The 25,182-nt window shown below is 35.4% G+C and overlaps 3 protein-coding genes across 4 annotated transcripts; all 3 read left to right on the forward strand.

Moving 5' to 3' along the window:
• Positions 1-9,589: 9,589 nt before the first annotated feature.
• On the forward strand, positions 9,590-12,286 carry LOC140177271 (vacuolar-sorting protein BRO1-like). The gene is made up of 3 exons (XM_072210433.1): positions 9,590-10,471; positions 10,550-11,612; positions 11,713-12,286. The coding sequence occupies exons 2-3, from the start codon at positions 10,815-10,817 to the stop codon at positions 12,043-12,045; spliced, it is 1,131 nt and encodes a 376-aa protein (XP_072066534.1). The 5' UTR covers positions 9,590-10,471; positions 10,550-10,814; the 3' UTR covers positions 12,046-12,286.
• A 3,317-nt stretch (positions 12,287-15,603) lies between these two features.
• On the forward strand, positions 15,604-18,556 carry LOC112726672 (uncharacterized). Its single transcript, XM_025776167.3, has 3 exons — positions 15,604-16,434; positions 17,057-17,220; positions 17,329-18,556. The coding sequence occupies exons 1-3, from the start codon at positions 15,828-15,830 to the stop codon at positions 18,400-18,402; spliced, it is 1,845 nt and encodes a 614-aa protein (XP_025631952.1). The 5' UTR covers positions 15,604-15,827; the 3' UTR covers positions 18,403-18,556.
• Positions 18,557-20,422: 1,866 nt separating this feature from the next.
• On the forward strand, positions 20,423-23,149 carry LOC112726673 (uncharacterized). Of its 2 annotated transcripts, XR_003165341.3 has the most exons (6): positions 20,423-20,937; positions 21,523-21,675; positions 21,770-21,911; positions 22,118-22,359; positions 22,596-22,689; positions 22,784-23,149. XR_003165341.3 is itself a non-coding variant. In XM_025776168.3 (5 exons), exons 1-5 carry the CDS (start codon positions 20,602-20,604, stop codon positions 22,988-22,990), a joined length of 1,080 nt encoding a protein of 359 aa, XP_025631953.1. In that variant the 5' UTR covers positions 20,423-20,601; the 3' UTR covers positions 22,991-23,149. The 2 variants fall into 2 exon arrangements, 1 of the variants encoding a protein (XP_025631953.1); XM_025776168.3 differs by lacking the exon at positions 22,596-22,689.
• Positions 23,150-25,182: the final 2,033 nt, after the last annotated feature.

The raw sequence follows: 25,182 nt of genomic DNA on the forward strand, positions 1-25,182 counted from the left end.
AATATGTACAATTTAATCGCTGAATACTTTTTGGTTTAGTGTTGTAGTGTTTAAGAGATTAAATGTGTATAATTTCAATGGCTATAGAGTTTGCTTTTAGTTTGTGCAGTTTGAGAAATATATGTGTTGAATGGGACATGCATCTGCTGATTCTCCTAGCCTATTATCCATGCAAAAAGATTTTTATATTTTGAAAATTTTCAAACAAGAAATTTTGATAAGGCCGAATGGGACATGCATCTGCTGATTCTCCTAGCATATTATCCATGCAAAAAGATTTTTATATTTTGAAAATTTTCAAACAAGAAATTTTGATAAGGCCAGTGTGTGAAATCTCACAAGAGATTCAAAAAAAAATTAGAGGAATTTCATATAATGTAATTGGTTTATTGTATGATTTCTAGAAGAGGTTTTTTTAATGAATAATAATGAAAAAAAAATGATATTTATCTCATTTAGGATTCAATTACAAAATGCTCTTAATATGTAATGTGCTTTAAATATGATGCTACAAAAAAAATTTAGGTGGTTACTAACTAAATACCAAAAGAAGGATTAATGTATGAATGGTGATTGTATGACAATAACTTTGAGAATGATTTTATTGTTTCTTTGGCATAAAATGCTAGGAGGTAATTTTTTTTTTACAAAAGGTTTGCTAAGATGATAAAACAAAACAAACTATGAAAGGGGTAGGGAGGATCACTGGATATGAAATCTTAGATGTGGGGTTTGGGTACTTCCTCGTTAAATTTGATCGCATGGACGATCGAGAGAAGGTTTTACTAGGGGGCCATGGATGATATTCGGTCACTATATTACCGTCAAGCCATGGACATCGGATTTTAAACCTTGTGAGGACACTTTCGGGGAGACTATGGTTTGGATTCGAATCGCTGGTTTGAGCATTTGGTACTATCAGGATAAAGCTATGATGAGAATTGCTTCTGCTGTGGGGAGACCAGTCAGGGTAGATCTGGCTACTAAGTCAGCGGAGCAGGAAAAATTTGCTCAAGCTTGCGTGCAAATTAATCTTGGTTTGCTGGTGGTCCGGAGTGTGATTGTCGATGAATTTGAATATAAGGTGTAGTATGAATGCTTACACCTTATTTGTGACAAGTGCAATTGTTTCGGGCATCCAGCAACTGACTGCAGAATGACCCCAATAGAGTTGGAAAAGCTGGATCAAAAGGAACCATCAGTGACCGAGACGACAGCCCAGGTGGTGCAGCCACAAGAAGCCTCAAAGGAAAAAATTTTTGAATTTGGATGGAATCCCGAAGATTCTGTGATAGTTGCAGAAATTTGGGAGGAATTGGGTGATACGTTGCATGAAAAGGAAGTGGGGTCCCAGCATTTGGGAAATGAGGCTGGTTGGACCAAAGTCAGCGGTAAAAGGAGAGAAAAATTGAGCCAATCAAACAAAGCCCAACAAACCTCTAAAGAAAAAGTGCCGGTACACTCAAATCAGAAATTGTACCAGAACCGTGAATTTGGGCTACGTATGAGAGGAGCCAAATCAGGGGTGAAGACCGGGTTGGTTGGCGGATCTCAAGCATGCTTGGCGTCTTCCAAACAGCAAAGTGTGAAGGGCAAAGCTGTCTCTGTTGTGGTGCCGACTTTTACTGCCATTTTAATAAACGGACACAAGAGGTTGTGCCCTTCTTCTTTGCAGAATTCGCCGTCGACTCCGAACTGCCTTGGCGATACCAGCAAGCAGCAAATCAGCAAATTGGAAGGGTTGTCAGTGGAGGGACACAGACAAACTGGGCAACAACTGGGTAAGGACAAGCAAGTCTCAGGGGGATATGATGGTGGATCTTCATCATCTCGTTAGGGACTTCGGTTGATGTTGGTCCTTTTTACAGTACAATTGTTTTATGGATTATTTAGATTTAAGCTTTCTATTTTGGAATATTAGAGGAGCCTCTAATAAATTGGCCCGAGTTTATAGTAAAGAGTTAGTGAATAAATTTTACCCTACTTTTTTCATTCTGTTTGAAACCCATATTCATTTCGAGAGGATAAAATCTTTTTAGAATAATCTAGGTTACCAGGGTGTTGGTATTGTTGAAACTAATGGTCATAGTGGGGGTATCTAGGTTCTATGTTCTAATTCAAATATTTCTGTGAGAGTATTGGATGTAGTTGATCAATGTATTAGTTTTGAAATCACTATGGGTAATACTTCTAGTTACTGTAGTGCAGTGTATGCTAATCCGCATATACATCAGCGTAAAGAATTGTGGGGTGACTTGACAATGATTGCTAATATGATCCACGGACCTTGGATTGTGTTAGGGGACTTTAATGATGTGCTGTTGCAGAGTGAAGTTAGAGGGGGCAGTTTAGACTTGCCAGAGCAGAACAATTTGCAAAAACATTGGAGGATTGTGGGCTATTTGATATGGGGGCTATTGGGAGAAGATTCACTTGGTACAGGAAGGTGAAAGGTGGGGTGCAGGTGGCTAAGAAGCTTGATAGAGCAGTCATCAACCAGGACTAGCGACTGATGTTTCCGGAGGCTTATACTGAGGTGCTGGCGCGCCTTCACTCTGATCATTGCCCGTTGTTCACTAGGTGCAAGATGGCAGAGAGGGCTACCAAGGGCCATCGTCCATTCAGATTCCAGGCTGCATGGATGACTCATCCTCTTTTTAGAAATGTTGTTCATACAGCTTGGAATAAAGGAGCTCCGGATGTGGTCAAATGTTTGTTGGAGGTTCAAAAAGATGCAACTAGCTTCAATAAAAAGGTTTTTGGCAATATTTTTGTTAAGAAAAGGGAGCTGGAGAGGCTTTTGAATGATGTTCAGATTGCTCTGGAGAGTCAAGAGGATCAACAACTTAGGATCAAAGAGCAAGTTTTGCATCAGGAACTGAATGCTGTCCTTCTTCAAGAAGAGCTGTTGTGGTATCAAAAACCTAGAGAACAATGGGTGAGATGTGGAGACAGAAATACAAAAATTTTTCATCTGCAGATGGTTATTAGGCGAAAGGGGAACAAAATTCATGGGTTGTTTTTGGAGGATGGGTCTTGGGCCACGGAGACTTCGACTCTAGAAATGGCGGCAAATTTTTCTTTCAAAAACTCTTTTCTACAAGGGAGGATATCGACCTAGACGCCATGGGGCATTTTCCTTGCCCATCTCTTAGTACTGAGGCTTGTCAAAAGTTAGTGGAACCAGTGACGTCTGAAGAGGTTAAAAGAGCTGTGATGACCATGAGTTCGTTTAAAGCCCCAGGGCCAGATGGATTTCAAGATATTTTCTACAAAGAGTTCTGGGACTCTCTTAGCAATGATGTGTATGGACTGGTCAAGCGAGCCTTTGAGGGTGAGTCAATGAATGCGGATATTTTTGATACTCTCGTTGTTCTAATTCCTAAAGTGGAAGTTCCCTCTTCCTTACGGGAGTTTCGACTTATTAGCTTATGTAATGTAATTTATAAAATTGTCACAAAAGTTCTAGTTAACAGGTTCAGACCTTTCCTGTCGGAGATCATTGGTCCTTTGCAAGGAGGGTTCATTCCAGGAAGAGGAACCACAGAGAATATTATCATTGCTCAGGAGATTATGCACTTCATGAGGAGCACTAAGTCTCGAAAAGGGACCATGGTGTTTAAGATTGATTTAGAAAATGCTTATGGAAGCTACTTTGGTCCGGTTTGGATTTCCAAAGGCTACCATTAATCTTATATTAAATTGTGTGACTTCCTCTTCGTTGTCAGTTTTATGGAATGGGAACAGGCTCCAAAATTTCAATCCAAAGAGAGGGTTGAGGCAAGGAGATCCCATGTCTCCTTATCTATTTGTACTCTGTATGAAAATGCTTGCCTCCTTTATCTCTCATAGAGTTTCCCAAGGTTTGTGGAACCCGGTAGCAGTTTCTAGGAACGGACCACGACTCTCTCATTTGATATTTGCAGATGATCTTTTGCTTTTCTGTAAGGCATCAAAAGCTCAAGTAATAGAGGTTATGCATTGCCTGGACTTGTTTTCTAGAGCGTCAGGTGTGAAGGTAAATCTTCATAAGTCAAAGGCCCAGTGTTCCAAGAGGGTGTCAGAGAGGAGAAAAGAGGTTCTCTCAGGGGTCTCTAACATCCGATTTTGCAATGATTTTGGTAAATATCTGGGAATTAACATCGGTCATGCCAGAGCTTCCAGGAAGACGGCTCAGGAGGTTATTGAAAAAATTTCGAGGAAGCTCTCCAGTTGGAAAGGATGCCTGCTGAATAAGACAGGGAGGCTTTGTCTTGTTAAATCGGTTATGGCCTCTATCCCAGTTTATGAAATGCAAATTTCTCTTCTCCCGAAGTATGCATGTAATAAAATTGATTCATTGATGAGACAGTTCTTGTGGAAAGGTCAAGCGACCTGTAAAGGGCTGCCTCTGGTCAGGTGGGAGGTCGCCATAACTCCTAAAAGGGTAGGAGGATTGGGTATTAGGGATATTACCTGTGCTAAGATGGCGCTTCTGGGAAAGTTGGTATGAGATTGTCTAAATAATAGTGAGAAGTTGTGGGTGTAGGTTCTGAAGCATAAATATCTCAGAAATCAATCTGGTATGAACGAAAACAATAGAAATTCTTCATCGGCTACCTGGAAGAACATTGTTAGTGCCTATGAGCATCTTAAGGAAGGGCTTCATTGGAATATTGGGGATGTCCATAAATCAGTTTGGTATGATGAGTGAACTCCTTTTGGTAAGCTTTACAACCTTGTTCCTTATGTACATATTTCTGAATCAGATTTCATAGTGGCTGACTTGTGGAAAGGGGTGTCTTGGGAGGTTGATAGTCTTACCACGCCTATTCCGCATGAGATTAAGCAGTTTATTTGTGGTCTGAGATATCCTAGTTCGACTGAGTTGGAGCCACAGTGGGAGTGGTGGCCTGCAGTAACAAAAAAGTATAGTACAAGGGAGAGTTATAGATGGTTATTAGAGAAAACATTAAATTGGAATGCCAATAGTAACTGGAACTGGTTGTGGAATACAAACATTCTAGAGAAGTTCAAATTTACTATGTGGCTTGGCTTACATGATGCTCTACCAACTGAGACATTTCGATTCAAGCAGCATTTAGCTTCTTCAGATATGTGTAAGAGATGTAACAAAGCGCAGGAGACTATGTAGCATTGCCTTAGAGACTGTGAACGATCAAAGGCAATTTGGCATATGTTGGATTCTAGTATCCTGGACTCGACAGCTGGTACTGCTCTTGAAGAGTGGATTCGAAAGGCCTTGGCTAATAATGAGGCGTCTTTTGGTACAGGGCTTTGGTGGGTATGGAGACATAAGTGCAATGACATATTCAATAATGACAACCCTTGGACAGACCACAAGGTTGTTGCCTTGGCCAGAATTACTGCCAAGGACTTATAAGTTTACAGGAATCGAAACAATGCCTTTAGGTCTCTCCGAAATTGCCTGTGTTGGGAACCACCGGTAGGCAACAGTTTTAAAGTTAATTGTGATGTAAGCTTGTATCAGGATTCAAATTTAGCGGGATTTGGGTGTATTATTAGAGATTCCAAGGGAGATTGGGTCTCGGGCTACTTTGGAAGCATTCTCCCCTGGTCTATCATCAGATGTGAATTATTTGCTACTTGGAGGGGGCTGGTTTTAGATTGCGGTTTGAGGGATATTATATGTGAAACGGATTGCCTTGACATTCTGCCCATCATGCATTAGCTTACAAGTGGGTATTCATCTGAAGTAATAGATTTGGTTCACAAGATTCAGGAGCTTTTATCTCGTCCTTGGCTTGTTCACATTGAGTGGGTGTCCCAAGAAGCAAATAGAACTGTGGATTGGATGGCTAGATATGGTGTCAAGAGTAACTCTAATCATGTTATTTGATCTGAGTCTTGTGCTGATCTCCAGCAAATTATTCGCTCGGATATAGCTAGGATAGTCTTTGCTTTGTTTCTTTCCATGTTTAGACAAAAAAAAAATATGAGGATCAATTCTAGAATTTTGTTGACATTGCTTAATTCCAGGGACCAATTCTATTTGTTTAAGGTTATTATTTGCTTTAATATTTTCTATTTAGTACATATCCAATGACCTATGATCTCCTCCTTGTTCCACTGTTTTTGAATAGTAGTGCCGCAAATTTGATCAAATTTGAGGATGGCTCATAGGGTGCATAAGATATCATCATAATTAGATTAAGCTATAAATATTTTTGTATTTTGTAATAACTATGGTGATAGAAAAGTCTGGTGTTTAATATTTTTTTTTTCTTTTCTAACAATAAAATTTACTTTGGATCTGTATTTTATTTTTTCAGTGAATGACGTTTACAAGTTTCACTGCTTTATAGTAGGTACCAAATTTAACATAAAATTAAAATGACTCAAGACTCGATTTTAAGAGATGCCGATTGATGTTCCAGATAACGTCCTCATTATGTGTACTGCATGAGGGTCGAGCGGCATGTGATTATGCATGTGATTAAAGTGAAAGTGAATGAGAAATAGGACAGGAAATCTGCCTTCATTTCGCATGGGACACAAGTGAATTGTGATTCTTCATCCCAAAATCACTCTTTTATAAATTATGATCGTATGAGTAAGTGGTTGGAGAATAATATTTATGTGAGAGCTTGATATTTTAGAACATATATAAAAATAATTCAACTAGGTATCATTTAAAAATGGTATAATATTCAGCATTTTATTACAATAATTTAAAAAAATTAAAATAAACACATCTAAAAATTATGAATAGATTTATTATCTTTTTAAAATTAAATACACATTCAAAATACAATCTAAATAAAACTGAAATTTAAATTTTAAATTTTAAATTTTAAATTTCTGTTTCAAATTTAATATATTTAATATATTATAATTTAAATACATATCTAAAAATAAAATTATTTAAAATTCAAAATTTTTATTTTAAAATTATAAAATAAACTTTAAACCATCTAATTATTAACTAAATCTGTACAAAACACTCAAAGAATGAAGTCATCCTCGGCGCACATGAAAAATCTCAGAGGCACACATCGAGAAGTCATCCTCCGCCGTCGTTCATTAGCGCCACCTTCCTCTTCCGCGCTCATCCTCGATGCTGCCTTCCTCCTTCTCATTCACAACGCCACATTCCCCCTCGTTAACACTCATCTTCGTCGCCGCCTTCCTCCTCCTCGTCGCCGTTCGTCCGCATCAACGTCGCCACGCCGAAAACTTATCGGAGGTTTGGATGGGTCTCTGACACCATTACTTTTTTTTTTATTATTCTGTACAAGTTTTTTTTTTTTGAAATAAAAAATCGAATAAGATGGCCTGAAGAGATTTTCATATATATTGCAATGTTAAATTATTTTTGCATGTGCAATTTCTGTATTTTGAGAGTGTTTTAAAAATATTTTCTGTATAACTTTATAATTTTAGATGTGTTACAATTATTTTTTAATGTTTAAATTTAAATTTTAGATTTATGATTTTGGATGTGTTTTAAAAATATTTTATGTATAACTTCATAATTTTAGATGTGTTACAATTATTTTTTAATGTTTAAATTTAAATTTTAGACTTATGATTTTGGATGTATTTTAAAAATATTTTTTGTACAACTTAAAATTTTAGATGTGTTACAATTAAAAAAATTACAATTGAAACTATTTTAGTTTGTGTATATAATTATACTCGACCATTCATCAATAGAAAGTCATAAAACAGATCCTGCATTTTATCAAAGATACAATAAGTAAGGGATTAATTTTTTTCTAAATGCACTGACTTTGAATTCTTTTTTTTGTGCAGATACAAATTGAAATATTGTAGCAAAATAGAAGAAAGAAGAAAACTGTGTTACGGAGAGAGAAAATAATTATGAAGTGGGTAGAAAGTTAGAGAAATTTTAATTTTTAAAATTTAAATTAATTTTAATTATAAATGTGTATCTTACAAAATAAGAATATATTTTAATTAAAAAATAATTAAATAATATTAAAGACTGACCAAAGACTAAATTTTGTTGTACAAATAACATTTTCCATATAAAAAGAGAGTATGTAATGGTTGTCAATAGAAGTACTTTGATTCTAAAGGTTTTTTTTTTTTCAAAAACATTATGATTGGAAAAGAGTATGTAATGGTTGTCAAAAAAGTATTCGGAATTTAATTTTTATTTTATGCTAAAGGTTTTTTTTGTAGAAGTTAATTTTTATTTTATGCTAAAGGTTTTTTTTTAATATATGAACAGAAAGGATTTATTTGTTGTTATTAGGGAGAAAAAATCAATTGTTATAAGTCACTAAGCATTTGATTCTAAAGTTTTTTTTTTCTAAAAAAATTATTTTATAGTTATGCAAAAAAAATATATGAACAAAAATTTTTTGTGGATTTTTTTGTCAATATAAACTTTGGATATCATTTTAATAGTTTATTCTAAATAGCTATAAAATTTGACCTAATTAATAAATTTTAAAAGTTATAAAAATTTATTGTTAATATTTTTTGTGAATTTTTTTTTTGTCAACAACATAAATTTTTGGGTACCATTTTATTAGTTTATTTTATTAGTTTATTTTAGATAGTTTAAAGTAGAAATCAAATTACACAGTCAGCAGTGTCAATTGTCATTACAACATCACAGGTACATCATACACTAATTACAGTAATATGCTACAAATTCATGAATTTTATTTTTTCAATAGATAAAAGCTTCCTCTCAAAATCCTCCATTTTTTTTAATTATTGCCTTCGAAAAAGCTGTTCTTCAACTTCTATTTCCTCACCATCATCTATAGCACCAAATGCTTCACACTCTATGGCCCTGATTTTTTCAGGTGTTCATCAAGTTAGACAGAGAACCTCCAGTGACGTTCTTTAATGACACATTACAGTCTCATCCAACTATTGCCAAAATAGTAAATTACCTTAAAAAATGGACACCCAAGAAATATTTGGTTAGGGTTAGTAGTTGTTCTTGATTTGTACAGAATGACATATACGCCGCAGAAGCACTTTGGTGCAACCCCATCTCGCTCGAATCCTCCTAGCACGACGAATGAAGACCTCACTACTCCAGGTATTGTGCATGAATGAAGAACCCCTTCACTCATCACGGACGATCGCACCATTAATGGCCATGGCTTCGTAGATGCATTTCGATCAAATAGGACTCATTTCAAGTAATGGCGTCATTTTGGAGCATAAAGATGAATTTGTCCATTAATAATTTGTTTCCATCCACATCATCAGATAAAACGGACAGCTCAGTTTCCACCCCCTCCAGGTCAGTATTCTCCGTTGCCGTTTTGAGCCCCAACTCGATGGAGGGGTATAATTATTATCACGCGTTTTATAAGGTGAGGAATTTAAATGTATTTTTCAATTTTGAGGAACAAAAATGTCTGCATTTAAAAAGGTCAGGGACCTATTTGTTTTTTACTCTTTTAAGAAATATCATTACTCATCTCAAATAATAAATTATAAAATAACCCAACTATAATTAACATAATGATCAATTAAAATATGACCCATCATAAAAAGTAACTTCCATGTTATTTTAGAAGGAGTTTGATAGAATAAGCCTTATATTAATTATAGAATTATATACTTTGATTACTTTGATTCTTCCAGTACCTATGTATATTCTATATATTGTGTCTTTCAACTCATTCAATAATACACTCTTTGGATTAATACACTCTTTAGATTACTCTCTTGTTTTTAACCGCTCAAATGACATAATATCTCTAAAAGTAAATCTGAGTTTCATTCCTAATTTTAGAAAAAAAAAAAAATATCTCCATGAGCAACGATAATCTGAACCTGGAAAGGGTACTGGCAATCCCTGTGAAAAAGAGTGATCCGGTGGATCTGTGCAGGCCGTTACGCAAGTTCGTAGCCATAAAATATTGAGAGAGCGATGCACAGAAAGTGGAAAGCATTCTCGAAACCCTAAACAAATGCCGCAGGGACATGGAGCGAGGGGACCTCTCCCTTCCCATGCAACGTGACTGCCTCATCCACTACTTCAAATGTCTCTGCATGGTTGAGCCACTCTTCACCGCTATCTCCTCCGACGCCGACGTCGACTCCGACTCCGACCCGATCATCTTTGTCTGGTACGACGCCTTCAACCCTGAGCATGAGAATGGGGTCTCCTCGCAGCGCAACAGCATCCAATTGGAGAAGGCTGCTGTTCTCTTCAACCTTGGCGCCATATACAGCCAGATTGGGGCCTCTTGCGACCGCACCACCGCCCTTGGCCGTCACCTTGCAATGGAAATGCCGCCGCCAAATTCTTCTTCAAACTCTGGAAGGATTTTGCCAAGGACGTCTCCGCCACTATTGACGTGACTCTCCTCTTCGCCGAGAGTCTGCACCGCCTCTTCTCCGCTCAGGCTTCGGAGCTCAAATTGCAGCAACAATTCCACCACAACAACACAATGACGACGCCAGTTCCGCTCTCCAACAACATCAATGTGCCGTCGTTTCGTTTGAATCGGTCAGTTTTCTCTTGCTTGATTTTACATTTATTTTTTCATTTTAGATTTTTAATAGCATGATGATGATGATAATGTAGGTTTCTAAGCTTTATCGGATGGCATGTGATCTGATACTACGTGATTCGGCTGCAACCGCACATGTCATCTCATTTGACGAAACCTGGATAACTCATCTTTCCCGGAAGGTGAAATTCTTTGAGGTGGAGGCTTGTCAGAGGCGATCATCCATCCTACCGAAATCCGAGCGACCTACAACCCATTGGTCCAGTCTTGTCCTCTTGATCATGATGCAGAGTCTTGTCCTCTTTCGATGCAGATTCTGTCAATGAAAACATCTATAGAATGACTTGCAATTCCTTGGGCATGCTTATACCCAAGCAACATAGAATCCCATACCTTGACCTCCTCCTCTCTGAGTACAGCTCTTTTAAGATTATTGAGGATGGAAAGCTAGTGGCCAACCCGTGGAACATGCCTCCTCCTTATCCAACAAATTCGGCCATCCTCTCAGCTTCGTCTTTGTCAAATATGCTGTCAATCCCTTTGAAGAAGAGTGAGCCCTTGGACCTCTATGAGCCCCTTCACAGTTATGTTGCCCTTAAATACTCGGAAAGCGAGGCAAAGAGAGTACAAGACCTTTTCAAAATGCTACGTAAATTGCGCAATGAAATGCAGCGTGATGACCTCTCTCTACCCATTCGCCGTGACTGCTTAATCTACTATTTCAAATTCCTTTGCATGGTTGAGCCTTTGTTCCCCATGACTAACTCACCCAATCCACCTATCTTTGTTTGGTACAATGCCTTCAACCCACAAGACAACTCTTCTCAGCACAACATCCATTTGGAAAAAGCCTCTGTTCTCTTCAACTTGCGAGCAATCTGCACCCACATTACTGTCTCCTGCGATCTCACCACCGACCAAGGCCATCGCCTTGCAGTGAGGGCCTTAAATGATGCCTCATACTGGTTCTTCGTACTGTGGAAGTTTGAGGCAGAGAAGGCATCTGCCACCATTGACTTGTCAGTAAACTGGGTCGAGCTGCTTCACAAGATAATAACCGCTCAGATTGCCGACTTGAAAAGGAATTATCCTCATTCCTGTTCCTATTCCCATGGATTCTCATTACCTGCATATCCGGTATGTATCATCATCATCAAGCTTTTCAGTTGATTTTTTCTTAGTGCAATTGATTGATGTCAATCTTGATCTGTTGAATTGTTTGATTGGGATGATGTAGGTTAGTCGTTATCGGAAAGCTTATGATATGTCGACAATTGGGCCTTTAGCTGAGAATCTTGTTCAATCCTCAATACCTCAATTTCTTCAGTCGAAGCTCAAGGCCTTCCATGTTAAAACTCGTTCCATTGATGTCACTGAACAATTTCTTTCGGGGTATTGTGAGGCTCAATCCCTGCTTCAAGAGGCGTATCAAACATCATGCTTGGACCTTTTCTCCGAGGTTGGCTCTTTCAAGATTAAGGATGGAAATCTTGTGCCCAACCTTAGAGGCAGTAATGTTGCCATTGGGGGAGATGAGCTCGCCGGAGAGCGGAGACCACCACCGCAGTAACATTACCATAGAGAAAAAACTAAACAAGCCTTAGTAGTTTTTTATTTTCTTTTTTATGTTGGATGTTGGAATTTTATTCGTTGATGCTAGAACTCTGTTTGTGAATATATATTATCCTTGTAATTTTGTTTGTTGATGTGTGAATTTATTGGTTCTTATTCCTCACCAATTTTTATGCCTCTGATCTCGTAGCCGTTGTTAGTTTTGTTGCATATTGGTAGAGAGAACCTATCAAATTTTGTTACATATGGTGCTAAGGAGAGCGGTTTACTCTTTTCTTTAATCTTAGAGATACCACAGACCACAACTAGAGCGATCAATATGCATATTTTTTGCTAAATGTGAACGTTGTTGTTTTCTAAACAAAACAGTTGTGAACTTGCTGTCACACAGTGATAAGGTATGGTCTCTCACTCTTTCTCTAATTTATTTTCTATTTTTCCCCTTGAAAAATAGTAGATTAGGTATTTTTTTTACTGGAATGTGGAAGAAAGAAAATATATCTTTTTGTTGTTATGTTTTTCCATTTTAACAAATGTCCTTTTGTTCTTGTATTAATTATTCTTGTTTAAAGCTGCTTCTATTGTTATTCAAATCCTTCTGAATTTATTGTTTGTATTTACACAATTTTTTTGATATGCTGCTGCGATGAGTTCTGTTTTTTTTTTTTTCAGTAGACTCTAGTTATGTCTTCTCCTCTTTTACCTCTTTAGTTTTGTTTGAATATTTTGACAAATAGAACTGGAATATGTGTAATCTCAAATCCTGAATTTGATTGCTCCTGGCATAGAAGGACTCGTATATAGTTCTTTAAAATTGGACAATTTAATATCATTCTTAATCGGGTTTGCCTCTTTGTTAACTTTTTTTCCATCCAATTTTCCATTTCTGTTTTTGTTGACCCAATTTTGCAAAGCATCTGATCATGTGATTTTCTTACCAAACCTAGTTGAAGGTTTACTTCTCATTATGTATTCGATGTTTCAATTCTTTTGTTTATACTTTCTTATTTTATTCAGCTTTATTGTCTCATTTTTAGATTGGCTAATATACTCTTAACATATGATAGAGTACTAAGTTTTCATCTCTGTTGTCCGATGCAATGCTTGCACCACAAATTTTGTTAGCTTTTTTTTAATTTGTCTGTGGTGGCAGTTTCAGGATTCAACATTTTGATGTGCTGGTAACATACTTGCAAGAATGATTAACTTTCTAGTTCACTACTATTGTGATACAATTTCTTGCACCGGATGAATTTTTAATTTTTTTTTTTATAACAATAAAGTTGTTAATTATGACATTGATATATTGATGAGAAAAGAAGGGGGATACATGGCTAGTTATGACATTAATTATATGAGTTTTACATGTTTTATGTGGGATTAGACTTGCTTGGAGGAATTGCTCTGTAACATGACTCCACCTTCTTCTTAGAGGGGTTCTTGTTTCTCCTCAATCCCATTAAGGAATAAGACACTTGTGTGGATTGTTGAACTTCAACTTTGACCCTTTTAGATGTATTAGAAGAGCATGTTGATGGTGACAACAATAATAGAAGTACAAGAACAAAGAAGTTACCAGTGCTATGATGAACAAATGCTTCATGGTATTATAGTAGTGTTAGTCGAAAAATACTTTCGAAAGGATAAGCTAATTCGAAATGTTGGTGAGATGTTAGGAAAGGAGTAGAAATCGAAAAGACACACGTGCAAGCGTTAAGTGGAAATTATTTGGCGTGTACTCGATTTCGATACCTTAACAAATCGAGAAATAATTCGAATAGAGAATCGAATGGCATTTTCGAGTGGAGAATCGAGCGGTTACACAAAGAAAGAAGTTGAAGGCTTTTCTTTGAGTTGGGAATTTATTGGTAATGTTCATTAGCAAAAGAATGGGAAAGGAGGAATGCGCATACAAGGCAGCACCATGCAATTAGTGGTCGGTTATAGAAACAGGTTATAAATATTAGTAAGTTTTAGGAAATAGGGTTGAAATTTCTCTTCAAAAATACACTCAAGCACACTCACATTCCTAACGAATTTCTGAGTCTGCATTCGAGTTCAATTTCTGTATGGTTTCCTTCCATGCCTTTAATTTTCCATTTACAATTCTTGTAACCTTTATTTTTCTTGTCAGATTTATCTTCAAAGCATACTTTAATTTTATTGTCAGATTTACATTCAAAGTTTTTTTTATTTATTTGTCTGATTTACATTTCAGTATCTTTAAGTTTTCTGCCAAAAGTCCTTTGATCCTGTCGGAGGCATTTTAATTGCTTTCTTTATAATTCAGTGCAAATTATTTCGATTTCAGTCAGTCTCCTTTTCAAATCCTTTATTTTACACTTCTTTTATCCTTTGGCATTTTTCGAACTTATTTTCCTATTTTAATACTCAGGCTAATTCGAGAACCTTTGATGCACTTATAGAACTGGTACCTGCAAAAGAGGAGTACGTTTCGCTCCCAGACCATTAGAATCGAACCACCATCGATTTGCTAAAAATTGACAAAACAAATTGGCACGTCCGGTGGGATAGTTTTAAACTAAAGTGTGTCAAATAATTTTTTAGTGTCATTTGGTGTATGCAATTAAGAAGTGGAAGGATTGTTCACATGGCTGAAGAAGTGTCAAATGTGAATGGTGGTTCGTCCACTAATGACAGTATACCAATAACGGTGTAATTTTTGGACGTTACTTCACGTTCCGAATGGTTAGTTGTAAGTGAAAGTACAGTGGTTACTAGTGTACAAACAGAAAATATTGGACGTAATATTCATCTACGTGGTAACTTACCGCCAATCCAGTCTTCAGTAACCGGTGGTTGGCCCCGCCTTATAGCCTTCCTCCTGGTTATATTCCACCAGTGAGTGATTTTGTTCTTCCTGTTCGTTTCGGGGGTGTAAATGGAGTAAATAATTCTCAAAACCCACAACAGTTTTCGGAATTCTCTCGTGATTATAATGTGGGCTCTACATCGAATGCCTCTAATTCTATGGCGGTATTTTCGACAACATGTAGAGAAAAGTCATCATGATTTAGAAAAAAATAAAAATAAAACTAAGATTTTATATCACACAATGTTAAATACAAATTTAATAATAAAAATAGAGTGGTAAAATGGTAAAATAAAACTGGAAGGAATACATGCAATAGGTAGTTTAGATGGAACATTGTTTTAAAATGATGGTTGAGGGTCAATACTTTTAGCGAGGAATCATTATGTGAAAATGATGGTGGAAGGCCAGTGCTTCTAGCAGATGGAACCTTGCGGTGAAAATGGCGATGGAGGGCCAATATTTTCAGCAAAAACAAAAAATATTTTTCTAAGAGTCAAGAATAAAAGTAGATTTTTTATTTTAAAGTCATTTTTTTACGAAAATAATAAAATAACTTATCGAAGAGGAGAAGTCGTATATTTGTACTTTTAAAAAAAATTGTGAATTAACTTTTCGAAAAATTAATTTTTTTTAAAATAATGTCTTTATAACTTTTCATAATTTAAAAGTAAATAAATAAATAAATAAATAAATAAATAAATAAATAGCTACTTCCCAAATGGGGCTGAGTCTAATTTAATTGCCAAAATGCCTTGGTCACATAGTATCACCGCACTACTACTGTCGTTTTGAGGTGTCTGTGCTAGTGTCGTTTCATAAATTCGTTGTCGTTTAAGTCTTAACTGAGATTTGAGATCTGTGTTCTTCTTCATCAGAGTCGCAGAAATCCTTCCAATGCCACTCTCAGATGCAACTTCTTCACTCCCAAACGAACCCTAACGCAAATGGTGGGACCGAAAAGACACTTCCTTCCACTGATCTTAATCTCCGTTACCGCCTTCATCTTCTACACATTCCACCAGTCTTCACTGCCACCACCTTCCGCCCCCGAACTCAACCCCAATTTCACCCTCCAAAACCCAATTCGGAAAAACCCTAACCCTAACTTCACCTTCATCATCAAAGTCCTCGCCTTTAATCGCCTCGACTCCCTCTCCCGCTGCCTCCGCTCACTCTCCTCCGCCGATTACCTCGGCGACCGCGTCCACCTCCACATCTACATTGACCATTTTGCCAATGGATCATCGGAGATTGATGAGAAGCTTAGAGAATCGCACCGGATTTTGGAGTTCGTCGATTCGTTCGATTGGAAATTTGGGGAAAAAGTTGTGCTTTACAGGACCCTGAATGCTGGCTTGCAGGCGCAGTGGCTGGAAGCGTGGTGGCCAAGCAACGATGACGAGTTTGCGTTCGTTGTGGAGGATGATTTGGAGGTTTCTTCACTCTATTACGAGTTCGTGAAAGGAGTGATCATGAATTTCTATTACAATGCCTCCAATTATAGCCCTTCCATCTATGGTGTATCGTTGCAAAGAGCAAGGTTTGTCCCAGGTACCATGTTTTTTCTGTTTATTTGTTTTTCTAACGATTAATTAATTTGATTGATTTTGCTCAAAATTGTGCAAACTTATTTTAAATGTTGTTTTGTGTGTGTGTTTTGACAAGTAGGTGAAGTTTTATGTATTGAAGGAATATGGTTTAATCATGTAGATACCATAGAAATGGCAAAGTTCTTCATCTATGCTTTATCTGATTTTCTAATTGTTTATTTGATTTTTGAAGTTGTCTTTTAATACTTTCCAATTCTGATGGTGATGCTTGAAAATTGAGAATGGAAGCTGCGAATGCATGCAATTTCACTAGTTGAGTAGTGGGATACTTCCGGCAGTAGGATTCCGTGCCGGCGGCAATCATGTTTAGTATAAGAATTTGATCTGTGAGAAACTGGTGTTTTGAGTTTTGATGGAATGGAGTTGAACCTTTTTCTTTGTGTGTGATGATTATTTGGAAAATGAAAATGGATGTTACAAAGTTGAGAACGGTGGAAGAACTTTGTTGAACACTTGGTGTAACTTTCTTCTTTTATCTGCTGCCTAAGTAATTATTCTCTGCTGCTTCATTATTTGTGTATGTTAATATGGGTACTGATGGTATTATTGGTTCGGGGCTGCAGGTAAACATGGAAACAAATTACAGTTAGATGACCAGACACGACTATTTTTATACCAACTGGTTGGGACTTGGGGTCAAATTCTCTTTCCAAAGCCTTGGAAAGAGTTCAGGTTGTGGTACGATGGAAACAAGGCAAAGGGAATTAGGCCCTTTCTTGAGGGAATGGTAATATTTCCTTTTTACTGTAAGAAAAAAATTTGTGTTCTTCACTCTTATCCAGTTCTCAGATTTGTTGATTTTAGCATATAATTTTTGTTGCAAAATTCTGTGTAGGTGACTACAGGATGGTATAAGAAGATGGGGGAGAAAATTTGGACACCTTGGTTCATTAAATTTATTCAATCCCGTGGTTACTTTAATATCTACCAGAACTTTCTGCATGAGAGAGCATTAAGTGTTTCCCACAGAGATGCAGGAGTAAACTATGGAAAAAGTGCTGGACCTGATTCTCAATTAATTGAGGAAAGATCACTGGACTTCAATCTTTTGGAAATGCAGCCTCTGAGCAGTTTAAAATGGTACGATTTTTGTTTCAAAGAAGTACTTCCCAGCAAGGTGGTGACAAACATGGAAGAACTTGGATCTATGCTTCACTCTCTACCGAAACAAGATAGTATCGTTGTAGTTAATATTGTTGGGGTATCAGATGCAGTAGCTAGAAACTTATTATGTCACTTTGAGAGGCTAGATATCAGGAATTATATATTTATGGGCCCTCCATCTGACTTCTTGTTTGATCTTGCAAGGAGGGGGCATCCTGTAGTTGATATGGACCAATTTCTAAGTAGCGTTGGAGTGTATAAATCGACTTCCAAAGGTCCAAATTCTGTTGCCATCAAGAGTATTTTGGCAAAGGCTTATGTAATTAGAAAGTGTATCCATAATAGGTATAACACATGGGTGATCAATGGAAACATGCTTCTCAATTCTAACCTCTTGTCCGAATCCAGTGATCTCAATAAGGACTTCTTTGTTGCAAACAACTTGGATTTCTTCTATGCTAAAAGCTCATCTTCGAGTGAGAAAGTTTGGAGTAATGACTTCGTGTCGAAGGTTGTAGCTATGGCAAACTCATTGGCAAGAAAAAATGATGGTATAAGGTTTGTATATGTGGTAAAAAAATTATTGGAAGAGAGTGGTGCTATGATTGGAAGAGTTGATGAGACTACCTTTGGAATGAAGATTTGTTCTGATGAAGTTGGCAAATCTTCTTTTGAGGATAAAAAGTTGGTACATTGGTCAACTGTGATGGAACTAGAATCCGTTCAAAAATGTCTTGAAGAGTTGAATTTATGGAGTATAGACAGTGATTTATCCTGCACAGCAGTGGTATGTCACAAGTCATAGCATTTTGTGGCAGATAGAAGTAGATTTACATTTACATTTTATCTTTTTCTATACTTTTTTAATGCCAGTTTGGCTTACACATTCTTTTGCTCATTTTGTATCATCACTTGTAACAAAATTAAGCTGTGAATGAGTTTAGATGTGTTGGAATTAATTTCCTGAGCTGCATTTTGTCATTTTGTGTAGTAGTAACCTCTCAATGAACAGAGTTCTTTGTATACAAGGTTTACCTTTCATCACAGTCATTCATGTTTCCTAGTTTCCTATGCTAATTTAGGATTTGGAGGATTCATGTGTGTTGTGTCGCTGTAAAACAAAGACTACCACGTAACTAAGCTCTGTATTTAAACAGGGATGAATATAATGAACTTGCCAATATGATGAATAATATTTGGTTTGCATTACCTAACAGAATTAGAGGTAAATATATGATTACGTTTATTCAAAATTAATTGTGTCCTCTAGAATTGATTTTGGAAAAAAGTAAAAACTTGTTAAATTTTTTTAATAAAAAATTATAATCAATTTTAACTAAACTAATTTCACAGAATTAATTCTACCTTTAAGTAATTTTACAAATCCAAAACTATTAAATTAGACACTTTGGTCCCTAATAAATTTTTATTCATTAGAAGTTTTTGAAAATTACTTTCATTCAACATATTAATCTCTTTGTCACTTTCAATTAATTTTTTTTTTGACTCAACAAACAAAGAAATAAAGAAAAAAAAAGACGATTATCCTAAATCAGCAAACATAAGATGCTGAAGTTCATCACAAGATTCCGACCAAGACCAAATAACATGAGTTGGATTGGTCTTGACTGCATATTTCGCCAGCCAATCCGCCACATCGTTAACATCACGGGTAATCCATTTAAAATTCACAACCCAAGGTCTTGACAGAAGCTCCAGTATCTTCTGAAGAATATCAACCACATCACAATTTAATCCATTTGCCGGATTGTTTAAAATGTGCAAAATGTCAAGACAATCTGTTTTGCACACAATATTTCTCAAGTCATAATCCCAAGATAAAATCAAACCCCTCCAAACAGCAAAAAGCTCACATCTGACGATAGGTCCTGGAGGATAGCTACTAGAACAAATAAATTTTAAACAAATTTTATTATAAGAAAATTACATCTCAAAAAAATTACTGTAAAATAAATTAATTCTCATTCGTAACAATTAGGGCTGGAAGTGAGTCAAATTGAGTTTAAAAAATAGACTTGATTGTTAATGAGTTGAGCCGTGAGACAAACTCAATTTTCGTGAGATGAGCTTGAGTTTGGTCTAACTCGACTCACTCTCACCTCTAATAACAATAAAAAATCAATTCATCCTACAAAGATAATTCTTAAAAATTGAAGAATAAAAATATATTAAAAACCAAATCCTACAAATTAAAATTACTTGAAAATCAATTTGAATATTTATTCTATTATCTTTCTTTCATTAATAATTTAATATGCAACGCAATTACATCATAATACACTTATTTTTACATATTTTTACATTAACATGAAAAATTATAGTAGTAGTTAAATTTCACTCAATTACCTTAAATGAGTAGAAAATTGACTGAAAACTATTATTTTACTGTTTTTTCTTAACAATGTTTTTTTGACCACATTTTCTTAGACCTATTATTTCATTTTCAAGTTTTTCTTTCTCTACCTCAAAATCTCGGATTCGAGTCTTATCAAGTATAATCTAATCGAAAAAAAATCTGATAAATATGTAAAAAGTGTGTAAGTATGTTGTGTGATATTTAAAATTAAAAATTGTCTAATTTATCTGATTAAAAAAATATATAAAATAAATAACAAAATTGACTAAAATAAAAATTAATTTTGATTAGTTTAATAATTAATTTACTTTTTTATTTAAATAAATATAAAAAATTTAAATTTTGTTTTATATATATAATAAATTATTTATTAAATAATAAATTTTTAAATAAATTTTAAATTCGTAATAAATTAATTATTAATCCTTAATTGGTTGAGTTAGAAAATAGGGTGAAGTATGACACCACCATCATTCACACCACAGTGCCACAAATAAAAGAAAAGAAAACAAAAGAAAACTGTTGCAGAGTGGGTAATAGTGTACAGTGCTACTTCCTTCATTAATTCATCTTCTCACAAAAATAAAAAATACCAAACGACGTCGCATTGAGACACAGCTTGTTCCAATGGCGGACCCAAAGATTTCGGCGTACTACCAAACACGTATGGCGCACTTCGGTGCAGTCACCAACGACTGGCTCGCCCAGGCCCAGTCCGCCTCCGCCATCACCACCACCCCACCACCACCATCTCCGCCACCAACCGCCGCAACTCTCTCCGATCCCAGCCACCAGAAACCCTCGTTCTCGGTCATCGACGAATTCAACCGGTGGCGGAAACAGCCCGACCTGGCGGAGGCCGTCGCCGCAATCCGCGCCCTCGCCGCAGTCATAAGGTCCAGCATGGCCACCACCATGATGCAGCTCGAGATCGAGCTCAAATCTGCTTCCGATTCGCTCAAGGTTCGTAACGAATTTTCTGTTTAGTGGTGAAAAAAAAGGAGTTGTTTTGCTTTGAAGCTATTAAGTTCTGTTCTTTCAGCTCCTTTTTATTCCCTTTTTATTCTCTGCTTTTGGTAATGTTTTTCCATTCTTCTGAAGAAAAAAAAAATGTGGAATCCCAAAATAATGAATAAATTTTTAAGCTGTCTCAAGAAGTTTTGGATTGTAAAGTTATTTTGCAACTGAAACAAACAAACAATTATTTTTATTTTATTTTTTTTCAGCTTATTCAAAATTTCAAATGCACCCTTTAGCTATCTGCATAGTTATCACTTGTTTTGGTAGCTTGTACTTTAGTTTTGTTTTGTTTTTGTTGGAAAGTTTACTTATTCTATGCATGGTCAATTTAACATTACGGTTCTTGGGGTGCTCATGGTTTGTTGTTCATTTCTGAATGTGATTATGTTGAAAAACCTGAATTGAACTGGATTTGAAGTAAGTTTTAAGGAGTAAAAAAGAGGTAATGGGACTGGCTTTTTTCAAATTTTCGGAATTGTTGGTTTTGCTGGTTAATTGTTGACTAAAATCTTCAATGAGGTTTTGCAGTCATGGGATACAACCTCTATATCATTGACAGCAGCATGTGATCTGTTTATGCGGTATGTAACTAGGACTGCTGCTTTAGAATACGAAGACTTCAATTCGGCTAAATCTCGCTTGATTGAACGTGCCGATAAGTTTGGCGAAATCTCATACACGGTATGCTACTTAAATGACTGATGAGTTGGTTGTTCTCCAGTACAACATGATTTTATTTACATACTTGGTTGCCCATATTGGCTTTGTTTTGCAGGCTCGCAAAGTCATTGCAATGCTCAGTCAAGATTTTATATTCAATGGTTGTACAATTTTGGTTCATGGTTTTTCCAGAGTTGTCTTGGAAGTTCTGAAATTGGCAGCACAAAATAAAAAATTGTTTCGGGTTTTGTGCACAGGTTTGTGCCATCCTTCTCCTGTTAGATATTTATGCCTTGGATTAATCTCAAGTTTTTGGTCCTTATAACTTTGTTCATCACCTCAGTTTCTGGATTTATCTCATTCTAATCTCTTGGATGAAGTCCATATCGTTGTTGTATTCAATTTTAGTAAATCATGTCAAGACATCAAAATTTTGTTTTTTTTTTCTCGCGTAAATTTGCAGAGGGGAGACCAGACCGAACAGGGTTACGGTTGTCCAATGAATTAGCCAAGCTGGATGTTCCTGTGAAACTTGTAATAGACTCTGCGGTGGCATATACTATGGATGAGGTGGACATGGTATTTGTAGGGGCAGATGGAGTTGTCGAAAGTGGCGGTATAATCAACATGATGGGCACATACCAAATTGCAATGGTCGCAAAGAGCATGAGCAAGCCAGTTTATGTGGCAGCTGAAAGCTACAAGGTACACTTGCTCCATACAAAAGTTATTATAGTATTTCAGTTGTTAGTTTAGATGTTAGGATTCTTGCAACCTTTTTGTGCATATCTAACATCAATAAGAAAATTCTACCTTTGTTCTTTAATGCAAATTTCTACATAGCCAGGAGGATTGTGTTTGATTTTCTACAATAAGGTAGAACATAGTTGAATCTTTAGGGCATTGATCAGATACAAATGTTGATGCCACATTTCTTGTAGGTAGAACACCATATGACTTGAGTACAGTGTCAAATGAGCAAACATTGCCGTGAGAAAAACAATCATTAAGGCTGCGTTTCGCAACTAAGTCAGAGTAATACGTGTGATTACACGCCTTATTTAGGCCTATGAGAGTAACTGATATCTAACTACTTAACTAACTCACTGATTTCCCTAATACTCTGCAGTTTGCTCGCCTTTACCCGTTGGATCAAAAGGATTTGGCACCTGCATTGCGCCCAGTTGACTTCGGTGTACCAATTCCATCAAAGGTAGAGGTTGAATGTTCTGCCAGGGATTACACTCCTCCTCAATATCTGACTCTGCTCTTCACAGATTTAGGTGTTCTTACTCCATCTGTTGTTAGTGATGAGCTTATCCAGCTATACTTATAGTCTCTCTCATCACCATCCATGTACAATTTTGTTCATGTTGGTCCCATTTCAAGAATCAAGATCATTTGTATCTGATCACGATAACAGTTTTGTAACAACTACTTGCATTGCCAACTTCAATATATAAATTGGGGATCATAGTGTTTCCATTGTGTTTTAGTAGATTTTGCATAGCCTCTGAAATTCTTTCTTTTGGGATAAACAATGATTGAACTATATATTTTTCTGTCATAGAAATTTTGATAATATCATAAAGTCACTTAAACTAAAAGCTTAAATTGATAGATAAAGATACATAAATAACTATATATCTTATAATTACCATGTATTTGGTGGTTAAAATTGAATTCATTTTGTTTTATATAGTTGTGTTATGGAGATTTTCTATTTTACTGATCCTCGTAGAACTTGCCAAGTGCCTAAGTTGTTGAAGACTTGAACATAGTATACAACCACTCGCTTGTGCTTTTTAAGAATTTATTCTTTCAAGCTAAAATGTAGTTAATGATATATATATCATTTGAATTTGAATACTTTTTAATAATAAATGACTATTTGTATCTATGAAAGATGAAAACGTTGATATATGTATTCATACTAAATTGAAACTAAACTTGTACCCACACAAGATGTCCTCCATGTGACAAAAGTACTCTACGTGGCACTCCAACCCTCCAAAGACATGGTACTTTTGGGCATCTTGCGTGGGTACAAGTTTAGTTTCGATCTAATATGGGTACATATGTCGGCGTTTTCATCTTTTATGGATATAAATGATCATTTATTCTACTTTTTAAATTTGTTGACAAACAATCATGTTAGATATACACTAAAATTAGTTATCAGTATATAATACATATTTTAATATAAAATATACATTAAAAATATGAATTAAATTACACATGTATTATACATAAAAATACATGATGACTAATTTAGTAGTTGATTTTTATGTGCACATAGTATTTTCGATAAATAAATAACTAAATTATTTATAAGATACATTCATAATTTTATATTTATATTTATATTAATTAAATTTAAATTTTGAAATAAATAATAATTTATAGTTGTTATTTTATTTTATTGTATGCGTATTAACTATTAAGTATTAACTTTTCGAATTAGTAACCAACAACAATAATACCTCTTGAAAGAATTCAAAGTTAGATACTATTTTTCTTTTGGGAAAAAAAAAAATCCCCTTTTATGAATACTAATATTATGTCTCTTTATTAACGTGAAATTTCAGGATATTTTAAAAAGCGTTACGTTGAATTGGATTAATCACCATGATGATATCATAAAACTAGTTTTAAAATTTCAATTGTGTTACTTTTACATAAAATGTGTTTTTTTTTTCTTATATATAGGTAGCATGCTAGGCTTTTTGCCATCACCATCCATTCTTTTCTTTTCTCTTTATATTTACACAATGCGAAGAGAAAGCCATATATAATTCTACAGAATCTAAGAAGATATCATAATTCCATATAATTGGATTTCATGGCCTCTATATAAGTCTGTGGATCCCACAATTCTCCATTATTATGATCTTTTCTTCATATGTGCAATAAGAAACTAGTTTCATAGATATTGTTGTCATTTTGATCGTCCTTATTATTGTGAAAAGAAAATGTAACACAAATGTTGAGTCACATCATGCAAGAGACAAGGAAATAAATTAATAAAGAATGAAAAATGCTTATTCATTAGTGTAAAAATTAAAATTGAATGAGGGTAATTGGCTAAATTAGTAAATTCAAACGACAACAACACAAAGATCATCTTAAAGTTAATTTTTGTACACACTCCTTTTTATTAATAAACTCATTTATATTTTGGGAAACATTTCAAGTGCATCGGAGAGTATCGGTGCACCAATTATTTTAACCGTTGATTTTAATTAATATATATTATATATATTTTTTATAATTCAGATTAATAGTTAAAATAACTGGGTGCACTTGAAATGTTTCCTATATTTTGTATAAGTAGAATTGTAGAATCTTATCTTATATTTTGGCATGCACCAGTATGTGTTTAGATCAATGAAAGAATTATTCCCTAATCTTATATATAATTCTCATTGTTTGATAGATTATATTCTTGGTTTAATTAACATATTGGGATGGATACCTATATTATGTCCATATATATAATTAAAAATATCATAAGAAATATATTACACA

The sequence above is a fragment of the Arachis hypogaea genome, chromosome 12, assembly GCF_003086295.3.
Source record: "Arachis hypogaea cultivar Tifrunner chromosome 12, arahy.Tifrunner.gnm2.J5K5, whole genome shotgun sequence".
Classification (NCBI taxonomy): Eukaryota; Viridiplantae; Streptophyta; class Magnoliopsida; order Fabales; family Fabaceae; genus Arachis; species Arachis hypogaea.